Here is a 16988-nt window from a genome sequence, read left to right as displayed (position 1 = left end):
AAGCCAAATCTAATGTTAGCTGTTGATTAGGGAATTAATCTTGGTCGTTGAATTGTCAACAAGAAAAGTATAAGAGGAGGCTTGAGGGTCACTTGGAGATCACACCAGAGTGATCAGTCATTCTATTCTCTAGAGCGGGGTTTGCTAAGAGAGATAGAATCAGTGATCGGGAGAGCAGCTGAGGGGCATTGAGTACAGAGAAATAGAGAAGGCAGAGATTGTGCCAGGAGAGCAGCGCAACAGCCAAGGAGAGTGACGCAGAGCCAGCAAGGGCTCACGCAGGGCCACGCAGAGGCAGCCAAGTGCTGCGCAGAGCACTAGAGAGACCACCGTGTCTGACGCAGAGGCCCAAAAAGCTGACATAGGGCCTAGGAGAGTGACGTCGAGCCAGCAAGGGCTCATGCAGGGCCGCGCAAAGGCAGCCAAGTGTTGCGCAGAGCACCAGAGAGACCACCGTGTCTAACGCAGAGGCCCAAAAAGCTGACATAGGGCCTCTTGGGGCTAAAGTAAGGCCAACATGAGACAGAGAGGGGCTGACGCAGTCCAAATTGGGCAGATACTGGGGTTGCAGAGCAGTTTTGTGTTGAACAACTGCCGGAAGGATTTTCCAGGGTTTCAACCAGGAGATTTCTCTCAAACTGTGAGGTATAGCTGCTAAGGAAATTCTCTGTTGGGTAGGCCAATTTCGGCACCCAGATTGTACTCTGATATTGCTTAATAAGAAGACCCTCAGATAGCTGCAGCGGTTTCCCCGCATTGGGTTTTTCTAGGGACATTGGTTAAAAAATAGTGGTGTCATGTGGTGTGTTTGCTCTTGTTTCTTTTAATTGTTGATCTGTAACATGTTGAACATGCACTGGTGTTTATTTTCAGTATTTACTTTGTAAATAACTTGTTAAAGAAAAATAACAAGTAGGTAGGAATAAATCAGAAAAAGTGCATGAAGGGTTTCTAAACTAAGTAAATTTAGAAACTTCAACATAAAGGAGCTACCATCCCCATTGGAGCCAATGTTAGTGTCAAATAGTCACAGTGATCAAATGTACTCTTTCCATATTATTCATAGAGTCTTAGCTCAAATTTTTATATTTCTCAAAATAAAATTTGACACATCTCATGGTTGTCAAATGGTTACAAGTCATGGTCTAATTGTCAATGCTACTCCCTCTAGTGCATTCAAGGTCACCAAAAGCCATCATGGTTGGAATTTCTAACTTTAACCCGTTAGAAATTCTTCCTGTACTATCAGGTTTATTTCTTCCTACTAGTTTAATTACTTAAAAAGTTATTTACCATGTAAATACTATAAATAAACACAAGTACAAATTCAACATCTACAGGTCATCAACTGAAAGAAAACAAACACACAAGTGACACCATTATTTTTTGATCAATGTCCCCAAAAAAACCCAATTCGGGAAAACCAATGCATCTATTCAGAAGGTTCTATTATTATGCTGTTTTCAGAATACAACTAGAGTGCCAAAAATGGCTCACACAACAGAGAATGCCCTCGGCAGTAGTACCTCCTCTCCTTGAAGATAGATATTACGGCTGATTAATCACCGGATGAATGATCCCACAGCAATAATTGCAGCTTCCACTGCTCTGCGTCACTCTCATAGGGATTGCATCACCCTACCCAGCTCACCAAATCCCAGTCTGTCCCACAAAATCCTCCTAGCGTTGCCTCTTAGCCTTCCGTCAGCTCTACTAGCCTCTGCGCAGCTTCTGGAACTTCTGTGTCAGCCCTTAGACCCTCTATGTCACACACATTGGCCTCTCCTAGCTCTGCTCAGCTCCTGGCTACCTCTGCGTAGCCCCTAGCTACCTCTGTGTCAACCTCTCCGGGCTCTGTGCTGTCTCTCTGGTACCAACTCTGCCTCTCTGCTATTTATTCACCACCCCTGGTTGTTGATCACTGATTCTATCTCTCTTAGCAAACCCCGCTCTAGAGAATAGAATGATTGATCACTCTGGTTTATTCTCCAACTAACCCTCAAGCCTCCTCTTATACTTTTCTTGTTGGTCCATCAACAGTCGAGATTAAATCTCTAATCAATGGCTAAGATTAGATTTGGCTTGATCCATGTCTTTTGGAACATTCTAACCTAGTTTTATATTAATACCCATTAATATTTTATTTTTCCTAGGTTTAGACTTAAGAACTCCATTAAAAATATTAATTATTTTAATATCTCCCAAACTAGTTAGAATCTAACCAGACCCTTTCTGGGCCTTAGAGATCTCATGTGCTTTAGCCTCTCCACCAATTTTCATGGCTAGAGCACATCTGATACTACCCCAAATCAACACTCCCTCTTAGCAAGGACTGTGTTGTAGTAATACTCCTCACTAAGTATCACGCTCATTATCCAACATCGTCCCTGTGTTGATGCTAGGCATCCCAGCCCAACATCCTCTGCACTATTGCATCTTGTACTGCTCCCCATGGCCCTGCCACTACCACTGCTGCATCTGAACAGCAGCTCCCTCTGCATCCGTGTTGTTGCTGGTCCATACTCCCAGCACTGCATCCCCCTCTCATCATGCTGCATCGTGCTGCTACATACTGCTACTACACTGCGACTCAATTACTGAGAAGTAAGTAACTTATCCACCCAACTACTAACATCCCTGTCAAGCTAGAAACACTCTCGATGCTGAAGCTCCCTCTGCTGCTAACAAGTGTTCCCTCTACTAACCTTTGCACTGCTGCAACAACTCCCTACATCTCGCACTGTTGCACACCTCTCCATGCCATCCTGCACTGGTTCAACACTCCCGTGCCTCTCGCATTGTTGCAGCATGCCAGCCTCGTGCTGCCACGGGACTCCTGTACTATAGCACTCTCTACTGCTTCATCTGCATCTGTCTCTACCAACATCCGCCAGTCCTGCTACTCCTCTTCAGGGCTCCCGTAGCAAGGTATAATCCAAGAGGTTGGATACCTCAAGAATCCTACCCCTCATCACTTGTAGTCCGTCTGACTACAACTCGATGTCTCCCCACTTCTTCTCAAGTGGCACATGAGCACTCATGGCACAATCGTCATCCTCCTCGACTTCTTTCTCCGCCCTTGCTGGCGTTGCCTTGGTACGAAGAGCCACCCACAGTTCTTTCCAATCTGGAAGCTTCGACCTGTCCAGTATGCTCCGGACAAATACTTCCCAATCCTCGGAGATTGCATTGAGTGCAGTCCTCACCAACATCTCCTCATCGACGTGGTCCCTATGGAAGTCAGTTGGTCCCATATCTCCTTCAATCGACCAAGGAAGACATCTATCTGCTCTCCCTTCTACATCTGGTATGACTGTAGCTGAGTTTCAAGTAACATCTTCCTCTGCACGGAAGTATGCTGGTACAATTTCTTCAGACCCTCCCACATCTCATTTGTCGTGTCCTTCTCGGCAATATGCGGCACTACATGATCCTTAACCCCATCAAGGATGATGCACTTCGCCCTGGCCATTGCCTCCTTGTACTTCTCATTTTCAATTGGGTCAACTGCGATCGCTATTATTTTCAAGGCGAAGTCCTTGATGCGATATCTGTCTAGAATGGACAAGATCCTGGCCTTCCAGACCAGGAAGTTGAATGCTCCATCCAACCTATCTTGATATCTCAGTCCATTCATGGGCATTATGTTGCTCTTCTTTCAACTCCTCCGAGTCTCTCTACTTCCCTCTTGGAAGTCCTATGTTCGACTCCTACTGAGTCTCTCAACTTCTTGTCAGGAAGTTCTCGATCCGACTCCCTCTGAGTCTCGATTTCCCTTCTGGAAATCCCTTTGCCAACATCAAGTTGCCCCACTCTGATCATCTATGCAACTACACCACTGATCTGGATTCCTAGGCTAGAAATTTGAATCAACAGCAACTCCCTCCTCCTTGGTCTTGCCCTGTTAGGTACTGTTCTGAGCACAATATCCCACCAGCTTCGCACCGCAAATTGCCCACAGCCTCCTATGCCCCAGCAACTGAAGGATTGAGCCACTTGGCTCTGTGCAATCCTGGCACCGGTAAATCAACTCCCCTAGCCAACTACGTCAGCCCTCCTGGCCTCTGCGTGAGCCTGATTCTGCCTCCCTTAGCCTCTGCGCAGCCTTACTTTAGCCCAAAATGATGACGCCATTCCTCTACATCACTCCATCCTCTGTCGCCTTCGACAGGAATCAGACCTGTCACTCGGGACAGTTGAATCTGCTTCTATTTCTCTGTTAGCTGATGCCTTCATTTATCTTGTGATCTGCAACCACGCTCTGATACCATGTTGGAATTTCTAAGTTTAACCCATTAGAAATTCTTCCTGTACTATCTGGTTTATTTCTTCCTACTTGTTTAATTACTTAACAAGTTATTTACCATGTAAACACTGAAAATAAACACAAGTACAATATCAACATCTATAGATTATCAACTGAAAGAAAACAAGCACACAAGTAACACCGTTATTTTTGGACCAATATCCCCGGAAAAACCCAATGTGAGAAAACCAGTGCAGCTATTCAAAGGGTTTTATTATTATGCAGTTTTCATAATACAACTAGGGTGCCAGAAATGGCTCACCCAACAAACAATGCCCTTAGCAGTAGTACCTCTCCTCGGAGACATATTCTGGCTGATTAATCACCGGATAAATGATCCCACAACAACAATTGCAGCGTCCACTGCTCTGCATCACTCTGATAGGGACTGCGTCACCCTACTCGGCTCACCAACTCCCAGTCTGTTCCACGAAATCCTCCCAGTGCTGCCTCTTGACCCTGCGTCAACTCTACTAGCCTTTGCACAGCTTTTGGAGCTTCTGTGTCAACCCTTAGACCCTCTGCCTCACACACGTTGGCCTCTCCTGGCTCTGCTCATCTCCTGGCTACCTCTGCGTAGCCCTTAACTGCCTCTATGTCAACCTATCCGGGCTCTACGCTATCTCTTTGGTGCCAACTTTGCCTCTCTGCTATGTATTCATTGCCCGTCGTTGTTGATCACTGATTCTATCTCTCTTAGCAAACCCCGCTCTAGAGAATAGAATCACTGATCACTCTAGTTTATTCTCCAACTGACCCTCAAGCCTCCTCTTATACTTTTCTCGTTGGTCCATTAACAGCCGAGATTAAATCTCCAATCAACGGCTAAGAATAGATTTGGTTTGATCCATGTCTTTTGGAACATTCTAACCTAGTTTTATATTAATACCCATTAATATTTTATTTTTCCTAAGTTTAGACTTAGGAACTCCATTAAAAATATTAATTATTTTAATATCTCCCAAACTGGTTAGAATCTGCCCAAACCCTTTCTGGGTCTTGGAGATCTCATGTGCTTTAGCCTCTCCACCAATTTTCATGGCTAGAGCACATCCGATGCTACCCCAAATCAACAATTATTCCTTGCCCTAGGTCATCAAAAAAGTTAGTGGGTCATCATATAGGTCATGGTCTAGGATATACATTTGATGATCATCATATCAGTCATCAATATCAAACAAAGGAGTCATGTCATTCATTTTTGTCAGCGCTAGCGCTCCAGGATCAGTTCCACCCCTGTGAGGTGTTTCAGGACTTCTAGGAAGCATCAACGATAGCCCAGTATGCCCACAAGATAGCAGACTTTGACGAGCTTCTCTCAGTTTTCTTCTCTCGACCTCAGATGTTAGGAGTAGGGGTTAGACAGGGCCCCTGCCCCCCCCCCCCCCTTCTTCTTCCTCTTCTCCTTTGCTGCTTCATCGTAGCGCTTTGTTCCGAAGCTTCTTGACTCTTCATTTACTTTTAGATGTAATTTTTGCTTTTAAATAGAAATGTTAAAGGGAACCATTTGGTCCACCGACTTTCATAATGTAATCATTTGTAACTGACAGTCCCATTGACCTTTTATGGTCGTTTGTTGGACATTAATAAAATTATCTTATCTTATATTATCTTGTCATCATCATGGGAGTTAGCAAATTAGGGAATAAAGTTTTCAAAAAGCAATCAAAGTATCATTTCCTATTCAAGTTATAATGCTGCAGTCAAATCATATCAGCCAAGTCATTTTTTCAAAACTACATATGATGCCATTCAACCATCAAAGCCAAAAATTTGATTTTTCAAGTATAAAGGGGCATCAAAACATTTCAAAGTTCATTTCATCCTTTCAAAAGTTCCAAGAGCTCCTCTCTACCATTGAGACACTCACCATAGCCATCAAAGCATCGAAATTTCATCACCACTGCTCTAGCTATCAGTTTGTTGTGTTTCTGGAGGGCCTCACTGCGCTTCTGGAGGTTGTTGCGCTTTTGATTAGGAGGCTAAAAGGAGCAAAGAACAAGTTCATTCTTCATTTCAGAGTTTCAAAGAATCTTTCAACAAGTGGAGCCTTCACAAACCCTAGATGTAGTCAATTCCCTCAGAAAATTGATTAAAATCCTTGCTTAGGGTTTTGCTGCATTTCTACTGCGTTTTTCCATTTTCAAGATTTTTGGCTCCTTTTCAAGAGAAATGCACTTGTTTCTAAGTTTTCCTATCACCGATTACCATCATCAAACACTTTCCACCTTTTCCCCACACTCAAAATCACTCATTTTATCATTTTCCCTCACAACCCTAGCTAGTTACTATGCTTCTAGCTTAGGACTGTGTTTTTCCTTTCCCCCCCTCTTTTCTCACTCAATTGGAGAAATTCCACTCCCATTACCTTCCTCACACATATCCCTACCCCCCATAATTTCCTCAGAAATTATCCTATCCTCCTTCCCCTTCATTCCCTCACCTCAAGTTGCTGCGTTTTCAACCCTGTTTTGCAGCTCAGTCCCCTTGCCCATTCTTGTTTGAAACTAGGGTTTTTGTCAAAAGTAAAGTCAAATCATGGAGAAGTCCAGTGAAAGAAAGAAGTTTAAGGGAGGAAAAATCTCAAGGTATGAGCCAACTCATATGCAAGAGGTCAATGGATCAAAATTCATCAAAAGATCATTTGAGCAGGCAGGCTGCCTAGGGTTTTGTCTAAATGTGCAAGAGGCAGGTTATCATCAAGGTTTAACAAGCATATTTGCCATGAATTTCAGGAAACATCAGAGGTCATAGCATTAGCCACTACAATCCCTAATGAAGGTGAGATTTGTTTCAAGGGGATGGATTTGGACCTAGAGCAATACAAGATGTTCTTGAAGCCAAAGTATAAAGAGTCTCCATCTCATATTCTTCCTAGCAGACAGTTGTTGGACAAGTATAGCCCATTGATGACGATTATCATGAAGTACTTCACTTGTTAGGGGAGGTTTACTAGGCTATATCAGTATCATATTACATTATTGATGCATTTCACTTCCATCAAGCCCCTAAACCTACCTAACTATCTGTTTAGAAGTTTGGTGAAAATGACTGAGAAGGTGCAATCCAAAGGAAGAAGTCACCAAGCAAGTCTCTTCCATCATGCTCTAATCAAAGTAATAGTCCTCCACCATCTAGCTCAGATCAATATGTCATGGGAAAGCTTCTTAGAGTCAACTGCTCTGATTCCTGTTTCAAATCAGCCAAATAGTCAGAGCACTCCTTCACCGCCCTCCAGGCCACAAGGACTGGGATCATCCAGCATGCCATCAGTGACAAAAACTCAGCCTAGAGCAGAGATTTCAAAGACCTACAAGAGAGGTAAGTGGTTGATTTTTTCTCCTGAGATAGAAGAGGAGATGCCTAAATCTAAACCTAGAACTAGGTCTTAGGCTAAGAGACTAACTAAGGACGTTGTGGGTGAAGAAACAATTCAAATTAAAACCATGATGGAATCAGCTAGAGACAGAGATGACCCACCTTTCCATACTCACTAAGAGTTGCCTCCTGAAAGAGAGATAGCTGACCTAGGAGAACACCATGGAGATAAGGCAACAGATGACACAATCAAGGAGAAAGAGGCACAGATCAGGGAGCTAAAAGATGACCTTGCCAAAGCCAATTTCATGGTGGCTTTCTTAAAGCAACAGAATAGACAATTAGAACTAAGCCTAGTGCAGCAAAACAAATCACAAGAAGACCCTTCATCATCTAGCAAAGCAGGTGTTTTGGCAGCAAAGGATAAAGGTAAAGCAATCATTGATGTGGAGCAGTTGGAAGAAAAGGACATCCAGGTACAGCCAAGGAGACCCAAAACTAGAGCAGTGGCAAGAAAGGAAAAGCATGTAAAAGAGCCATCTCCTCCTCAAGCCGATAAAGACATAGGTGACACCATAGCTGCTGAACTTGAGAAAGACAACGAATATTCACTTGAGAGGGTAAATGACCACTTGGAGAAGCTACTGTATAAAGCAAACAAGGATACCAAAATGCAAAGAAATATGGCAAGACACTACTCTGCTAGAAACATGATTTGCAAAAATAGGGTTAAAAACATGAAGAACAAACTTAAAAAAGCCCTAAAGAAACTCAAGAAGAGGGATAACCTTGACCTCTTGGTAGATGCATCTTTGGTAGTCTGAACACAAGGCAGAAAGCAAAGAAACGAGGTAAATTTTTGAAAATTTTGAGTTTTTGATGCACACAGGAAAAAGTAGTCTACAGAAACGCAGCAAGTACTTGCTGCGCTATTCCTCAGGAGGTCCAAATGCATAATTTCAAGCATGTGGAGGTAGCTTAAGGCATAAGGATGTCAGAAAAGTACTTTGGCACACTTGAAAAGTCTTAAATTTTTAGTAAATGGTCAAAAAGTGCCAAATTTTCACCTTTCTGCCACCTTTTCAGGGCACTCGCTGTGCTTTTGGACAGTTTGTCTTCAAGTCAATTTTGAAAGGGTTATATGGAGGTTTTTGCTTGGCTCAATGACTCCATGGTGTAGAGGACATCTTCAGCTTTCCATCCATGCCTTTTGCAGCAGAAACTCATCCTAGAAGACCTCCAAAATCATCATCCGAAGTGTTGTTGCGCTTCTGCAAATATTTGTTGCGCTTCGGCTGAGTCGCTACGCTTCTGAGAATTAAGTGATTTTACTACATGTAAATGGTAAAGGTCAAATAGGGTTGATATAAATGATTGTAACTTCAACTTATCTGATGTAAATGAGTGTATTAGGTCTTACAATTGTAAAATACCTGGTGATAAATGCTTTGAGAATCAGTTAGCTTAAAAGGGGAACTGGTTTCTAACTCCCCTAATTTTTGGTTGTGGTTAGAGAATATTAAGTAATCAGTTCCTATGAAGGAGGATTTGACCCCTTAGAGGGGAAATGTTTTTTTTCATCTATATGTAGTCACAATTAAATCAAAGAGAGGATTGGATATTGGAAGCTCATACTTTTGAACTAGTGTACTTGATATTGGCAGAAATAATATACAGTTGCAGTGATTTTTATGGGATTCATGTGTTGTGCTCAGTGGCATTGTTTTCTCCAGTGTTTCTTATGCATTTGATTTTTAAATATTTTTGGGCAACCATCTATGTTTCTTCTCATGATTATCTCTTAAGTTGTTAAGCATAATACATTGTCTTGAATGCTCTGTTTTTTCTGAGATTTTCATACAAGTGTTTTCATCCTCTGAAATAAATGAATTCATACATGTATGCTCATTTTGCTCCTTTCCTCATTACCATACTACAATGACAAACCATTTGTGTCACTGATTACACCTACCTTGCCTCATTCTATGTCTGCAATTGATCTTTTGACCTACTTGGCCTAGTTCCTAGACCCTGTGCTTCTTATCCAGCAAACCCTAATCAAAACCCTATTGAGCTAATACCTAGCCTAAAACCCTCATATTCTCCAGTCACTTCCATTGGCTATGAGGTTGATTTAGAGAGAGCCCTCTCTGATTTGGCAGGGCTAGCTGCCAAGTCCAAAGTTGGTTTGTGGTTACCTCTTTGGTTTCCTTTCTCAGCCTTGGGAAAACTAAGGAGTGCTAACACTAGGCATGGGTAACATATATTACATACTAGTTGGTGACAATCCACTCATTCTGGTAGTTTAAGTGGATGACCTATTTCTTACAAGGTTGGAGAACTCATAGAGATGTGTGTGTGGGATCCTGCAATAGAGTTTGAAATGAAGGACATCAGCATGGTGCACTACGTTTTGGAAAAGGAGATTTGTTAACAAACAAGTGAGATCTTCCTTGGAAAAGGGAAGTATGCAGTTAAGAACTTGAAGAGATTCAAGATGGAGGATTGTATGCCTATGTCGACACTCATGACTACCAACTTGAGGAAGTTGAATGCTTCTAAGTCAAAGTTGGCTTCTAAGAAGATGCTCTGCAGACCCTCATTGATTTTTGCTGATGTCCTTGTTATCAACACTGACTACTAGTATCTAGTATAGAGTCAGATGAGTTAGTAGTCAGCGAACTATTAATGAGCGAAAGAAGACCTAAGCCAAATAAAGCAAGAAAGAACAACAAATTTGAGAATACAGGATCTCTTCTTTTTGGAATACCTCCACCATTAACACACCTAAGAAACATGGTAACTTCCAATGGATTCCTACCAATGGATCAATCGATGATGTGTTGCCAATATCTGATAGCCAATTACTTCACCAATGTGGACACATTCAAACATGCATAATAGACATCCAAGAACAAGAAGACCAATTTCAACTTTGAGAAAAACAGATAAATATAACTTCCAATTGGAAAACCAGTACTACATATTTTCTGCTGCTTGTGCATATTATTTTCTGAGTAATTTAAGAAGTATTTCTCCAAAAACAATAAAAATTAAAAAATACAGTAGAGATCCACTTTTGATGTAGATTTTGTTAAAAATGTAGTCTAAGGCTTATAATTTCAATCAACATCCAAAATCAATGGAATATCTAATGTCCTTGCTATAACAAATGTAATTGATTATTTACCTTGTACACTTCATGCAGAAGCTGACGAGTGTAGTGCCTCACGACCATGCCTTGAATGGCATCCCAACTAGCCAATGGGTGAGCTAAAGTTAGTTGTCGAAAATAAATTGGAGCACCTTCCACATCCATGAGAGCCAGTAGACCTCTCTGTAATTGTGAAAAAAAATTCAGCAACATTGTTATCTGATCTAAAGCTTATAATGACGAAAAGTAATTTTGTTTATAAAAGAGATAGCTCACCAGTAAAAGACAAAATTACTAGAATATTAATTGTACAATGTATGTTGGGATGTGATTTCACGTGACTGAAATATTGTCCTCGTTATTGTCCCATTCCAATCAATGTAAAATCAACTGGATACTCTAAATATGTATTATGGTCCTGGCCACTAAGTGAAGCCTTTTGAAATCAAAACAATTGACCTTTAATCAAAATTAGGTACATCACTTCTTATATCAGTTCGCAAGTTTAGTGCTAATTACAAAAGACTAGCTATAGCCAAAAAGCACATGTGATCTTAAGCATGAGAATTTTGAGCAACTGTGGGTGAGTCCAACAGTTAATAACAAACACTTATAGGTATATCCAACAGCCGACAACAAAGTTAGGTCAAATTTCGATATACTCTACCCTTCAAGTAATCCTTCAAACTTAAATTCAAATGCCAATTTGTTGGCTCCCAGGAAGTGGAATTGGATAGGAGAAGCTGAGATGTATCGCAATAGAAAAAGAATATAAAAAGTAAAAAATCTTCCTTTTGTCCATTTAAATATTGACAATTTCCCCAGAAGATGCTCTATGCAAGCAAATTGGATGTTTGACAATTTCCCTAAAGAAATTTTAAGGCAAAAATCTCCAATTGGGTTCCCCAAAAGAATTGTAGCTTTTTTAATCTGATTAGTTTCCATAAGTTTAAAGTTACTCTTGCTCGCTCTCCTTTAAACCTATGAGGGTGATCACTGCAAATGAACAGGTGCACTCTTAACTTACATTTACACTAGTTGACATTTCCAGAATAAATGCTTCCTTTCTACTTGAGATATGCCCATGATGCTTCTCAGAGGCTTTCTCATTGGAAAGTACAGATAAAAGTCAAGGCGCTCGACATTACTAGCAATGGTCTTAAAATTATTCCAATCCCACTGAGATGAAGCACTGTTGAATAGCTGTAATTGTGGTTCCTTTGGAATTTCCAATATGATTTGGGTGGTTACTAAAATTGGAGCATGCAAGATACCAATTTTTGAGACATGACTAAACAGTTCCATCTGAACAGTCAGATATAGATAAATAACTCTTTTTACCTGTCTGTTTGTGCCATTATTTGCCTAACATATTTCCTCATACTAGAAGAGCCATAACCAAATTCTTGGGATGGCAGATCAAGGTTGTACAGACTCCACTGCAAAATTTAAAATGAGGACAAGGCAGCATGTAAGATGTTTGAGGCAGGGCCATGGACATCCATAAGTCATCCATCTTCTTCCATATAAGTGATAAGCCTCAACCCCTCACTGTTGTCCCCAGGTCATATCTCAAGGATTGTGATACTATATTATTTATATTTGAATAAACCTGTCTTGGATGTTTAGTGTTAATTTCTTTAAACCCAGTTACAAATTTACTGTCTGAACAAATAATTACAGATCTGAAATAAAAAATGCTTTATAATCTGACTCGTAAGAATAAATATTCTGGGTTTCTAACCAAATAAGCAGCAGAAGCAAAAATATTAGAAACCAATCACATGCAACAGAGAATAACACAGATATAACCTGGATTTTTACAGGGAGTTTGGGAGGCATTTTGGAAGAGCAATTGGAGGGTTTGACAGCAGAAATTCTCCCAGCAGTTCGTACAGCAGACCAGAGAGGCAACTCGCAGTTCTTGGGGAAATTCCAGGTCCCCGGAAATAGCCAAATTCCTTTCTGGGTTTTTATGGGTTTGGTGAGGAGAGGCCAGGGTTATTTTTGCATAATTCTTCGGGAATTACTGAGATCAAAATTCCAGTTCCATTCTAGCAGCATTTGACAAAAATTCTGGGCAGTATGGAGTTTTTGTGGGGAGCCATTCCAGCACTTAGGTCATCAAGTTTCCACCTAGGTTTTGCATAGCTTGCATGAACAAGCCCAGGTTCCATTGTTCTCACTCATGTACCCATTTCTCCAATTTTAAAAAAATGCCTCAGCTACTTTGCCCTATTTTGTTGGCGTACTGATTTATGTGTCTGAATTTTAATTTCTGTACTGTTGTTCCGAGTTCACAGCTCTATATTTACTGTTATTCCTTAGTAGGAACATTACAGAAATAGTTTTTTTATTCCAACAGGAATAACAAAAAAGTTCCTTTTTTCTGTTGAAAAAAATCTTGCAGCATAAGGAAAATTACAGTAGTATCGATTTGGTAAATCAATTATTAATTCCAATACCACATATAATTGTAAAAGATGATATTTTCTGCAAGAAACAATATATAGTTAAGGACTTGCAAGTGGCAATTGATAATTATGAATATCTATCTCAACTCAATGTTGCAATTATGTATAAAGAAGAAATTGACATAATTCCTGAATTAGCCTAGTTTGGAACACTGGGTACATTCATATTCAATACAGAGGAAACGTTTTGACCTTTTTCCCTATATATACCTTCATCAAAAGATCTGAAAGAGATATTAAAGGTAATCATTCAGGAAAGTCAAAAGTCAATATCAAATATGCAAAAATGATTTAACGAATTTATCATGGATAAACACAAGGAAATTTCTCGCTTACCTGCACAAGTCAAGAAATCCAAGGCTACAAGACAAAGTTATCAAAGATTAGAACAAGAAAAGGAAGATATTCAGAAAGAATTTCAGAAGACACTATCAGCAAAATATGAAGAAGTTAGAACATTAATAAATAAATTCGATGAATCAGAAACAAAGGAACATTCGTGTCTTAGGAACCGTAATCAAAATCTACTCACTCAAATCAAGAAGCACAAAAATGATTAGCAGTCATTTGAAAGTAGACTAGAACAAGAAAAGGAAGATATTGAGAAAGAATTTCAGAAGACAATATCAGCAAAAAGATGACGAGATTAGAACATTAATAAATAAAGTAGATGAATTAGAAGCTAAGGAATTTTCATGTCTTAGGAACCATAATCAAAATTTACTGAGTCAAATCAAGATGCATAAGAATGATGAGGAATCATTGGAAAACAAAATAGAACTTATCTAGACAAAAGCATCGAGTCTTTAGGTTAAAAAGTCCAAATTGCGGAGAAAGGAACAAATACAGATCCCATTAATCTCACAGCTCAAAACGAAGGAAATCAAATTAAAGTCAAAACATACTCAGATATTGCAGCACAAATGATGAAGATTTCAAGTGAAGATCCAACAAACAAAGCAACATAAGTACATGAAGAAGATCATATACCAAAAATAAGCCAGGAAAATGCTACAAGCATAAAAAAGGAAAACCATGGTACAAAAATACCTTATCTACATTCTCATCATAAAAGAAGATACTTCAACCAATTAATGTATCAAGATCATTCAGAATAGAAACTACTAACTTTTTTTCCGAAAGACATTGATATCAATGAAATTAAGTCTCATAATAACAATTTATTTCGAGTATCAACCAACTGCAAGGTTCCACAAAAGATTGATTTGGAATGGTTAGATCATTTTACAGTCCGCCAATTCTGCGTCACAATTGGAAGCTCATATCATCTCATATCATCCACTATGACAGCTTCAAGAAAGTTACAAATATGTTTTGAGGACAAAGCATTTCTAAGGGAATGGCTATGTTATGAACATAAACATATATTTTAATATAAAATATAAATGAATAACTCATAATTAAATGCTAATTAGTATAATGAAAAGACTTGAGTATCAATGAAAGGGAACTCCACTTAGGTGTCTATACGGGGATTCATTGTATCATATCATATCAATTCTATCATACATTATTCACTACATTATTATTCCTAAATGGATTTCTTTATTATTTTCCAAGTATTTTGGATTGTTAATTAGTGAGCCAAGTTTGGTTATCACATCTACGGGTGCATTGGCACTCATTGGGTGCTCTGTTTAAATGAAACTAGTTGTTGTCCCTGCAATTTACTACAGATTTTGCAGTATGTTTTGACAGGTCGGTGAGCAAATTAGCTCTATAATCCCTCTAACTAGTAACTCAAACTAAAGAATAACTCTAAAACTAGTTAGTGTAATTTTCCTACCTCAAATTTGAGCACTTGCATCCCACATCTAATATTATTTGGTGTATTTTTTTGCTGTTTTTAGTCTTTTGTTGCATACTCGTATACAGAAATCAGCAGGAGAGTTCTCATAATTAACTCATCCACGTCTTATTGACCTCATTTAGGGCACTAGGCTTATTTGGAGCTGGCTGAAGTATTGACTCTTGAGTGGGAATCCACCCTTGGCCTTTCAAGAGGAAGTTGGGACTAATGAATGGGGATTCAGGCCAAGGTGACAGTGGGCCCTTATCCTGTGTGTCCATCCTAATAGGTTGCATGGACCTTTGCAACCCTGCTAATCAGTTTGGTAACAGGACCCAGTGATAAATTCTATTAAATCATAAATGTATTCAGTTTTTCCCATTTTTCTTGATTGATCATAACTTTCTCTGAATTGTGGTCTCCCTTGAATCTCTGTAAACTGGTTTGTTGGAGATCTTATTATCAGATAGCTTTTAGGCCTGGTAGGAGTTTAGAAAACAGTTGGGCCAGCAGATTTAATGTCATGTGAATATATTGCTGGCATCTTCTTTGTGGCAGCTGACAATGTCTCGAAGATAAAAGGAAAATTCCCTCAATTTCACATAATGGGCATGCACAAAGTGCATAAATTAAGATAAAAACCCAAAAGTAAATATTTTCTATTCTATACCTGCAATGTTGTGCTGCTGATCCACATCAATGATTGTGTTGCAGCTTTACGATCATCTTTGGGCAACCAGGGAGTGCTGGAAAAGCTGATAAAAGGAAAACCATAGTAAGAGCCAATAAAAAAGCATAGTCATAGTACATGCACATCAGGTCTATGACTAATTCCTTATTCCCTCAGAATGTGTGAAAGCTCTCTTTACTGGATGCTTTGCAGCTTATATCATGAATTTAAAACAGTAGAGAAATATGTCTATACAAATCAAATTTAAAATCTGTGGTACTGATGCCAACTAATTCTTATTTAATTCCATTTTCAATTGGGGAACCTTTGCGCCAGAAATCATGACACCAGTTTATGATTCACCTTATGGTCAGTTTCATAGGTGCAATATGGAAAATTTCAACATATATTTTCCTCCTCCTCCTTGCCAAGAGAAAGATCTGTTGCCATGGAGCAGCAATTGGCATTACCGCAGCAGGAGATGGCTCACTTTTATAACTCTCCATGACTTTCATAACTTTTAGGAAATGCAGCTGACTCGAATGTGGATTCTTAACAAATTCAAAATTCCGAACATCTGTAGAAGAAGTGTTGACTTGTCCTATACCATATTTTAATATCCACATATCTGAATTTTGTTCCTGTGTGCTTCCCTTCCAAAATCTCCAAGATAGACTTTTTACAAAGTCCACCAAACGCAAAATCATATGCTCTTCAAATTCAAGTCGAAGAGGTGCTACTCTGAAAAATATCATTATTTGTCAGTTAATTTACAAACTGCAAAATGAGAGAAATGCAACTGGGATCAAGCCCAAAGAATATGAAAACCAAATTGAAAATGCTTTATTTAAGAATATCATGCATCAGGTGCTATGAAGAATCAAAGGAATGCAAACACATCCATCTTTTGAATCCAAGGTGATTGACTCGCCTGCTCTTACAACGGCCTTCCAGGAAAACAAAGGCTTTATTATCTGTTTTCACAGATAGCAGTTTAGTGATTTGTCAGCAACTGGAGACAGTTAACTTGTTAAGTAATCATTGTGGAGATGCAAGATAGCCCAAAGATCCTGGTAGTGAATAGCAGCCGAGTTCTCCTCTCTGCTCTCCCCTTTTTTCATTACAGAAGAGTCAAATTTGGAGAAAAGTTGACGATTACACAGGAAGGAAAGTTTTGGGATGTCATATGTCTACTGGGCATCTCGGAGTCTCGGACCATGGAAAAGGTGATTACATGCAACCTTTAATGGAGATTC

The 16988-nt window shown here is 39.6% G+C and overlaps 1 protein-coding gene across 1 annotated transcript in view; it reads right to left on the bottom strand.

The window, feature by feature from the left end:
* The window catches only part of LOC149248565 (uncharacterized), a 392334-nt gene that overhangs the window by 80987 nt on the left and 294359 nt on the right, over positions 1 to 16988 (bottom strand). Inside the window, exons 33-35 of the mRNA XM_089450455.1 lie at positions 16096 to 16473; positions 15733 to 15817; positions 10815 to 10961 (exon numbers count right to left, since the gene is read on the bottom strand). Of these exons, the coding sequence (XP_089306581.1) occupies positions 10815 to 10961; positions 15733 to 15817; positions 16096 to 16473 (610 nt within the window). The remainder of the gene's footprint in view (positions 1 to 10814; positions 10962 to 15732; positions 15818 to 16095; positions 16474 to 16988) is intronic.

Source organism: Pinus tabuliformis, chromosome 7 (genome assembly GCF_031772625.1).
Source record: "Pinus tabuliformis cultivar Carrire ecotype Pingquan chromosome 7, CPIR1, whole genome shotgun sequence".
Taxonomy (NCBI): Eukaryota; Viridiplantae; Streptophyta; class Pinopsida; order Pinales; family Pinaceae; genus Pinus; species Pinus tabuliformis.
This window is presented reverse-complemented; position numbering and strand designations above follow the sequence as displayed.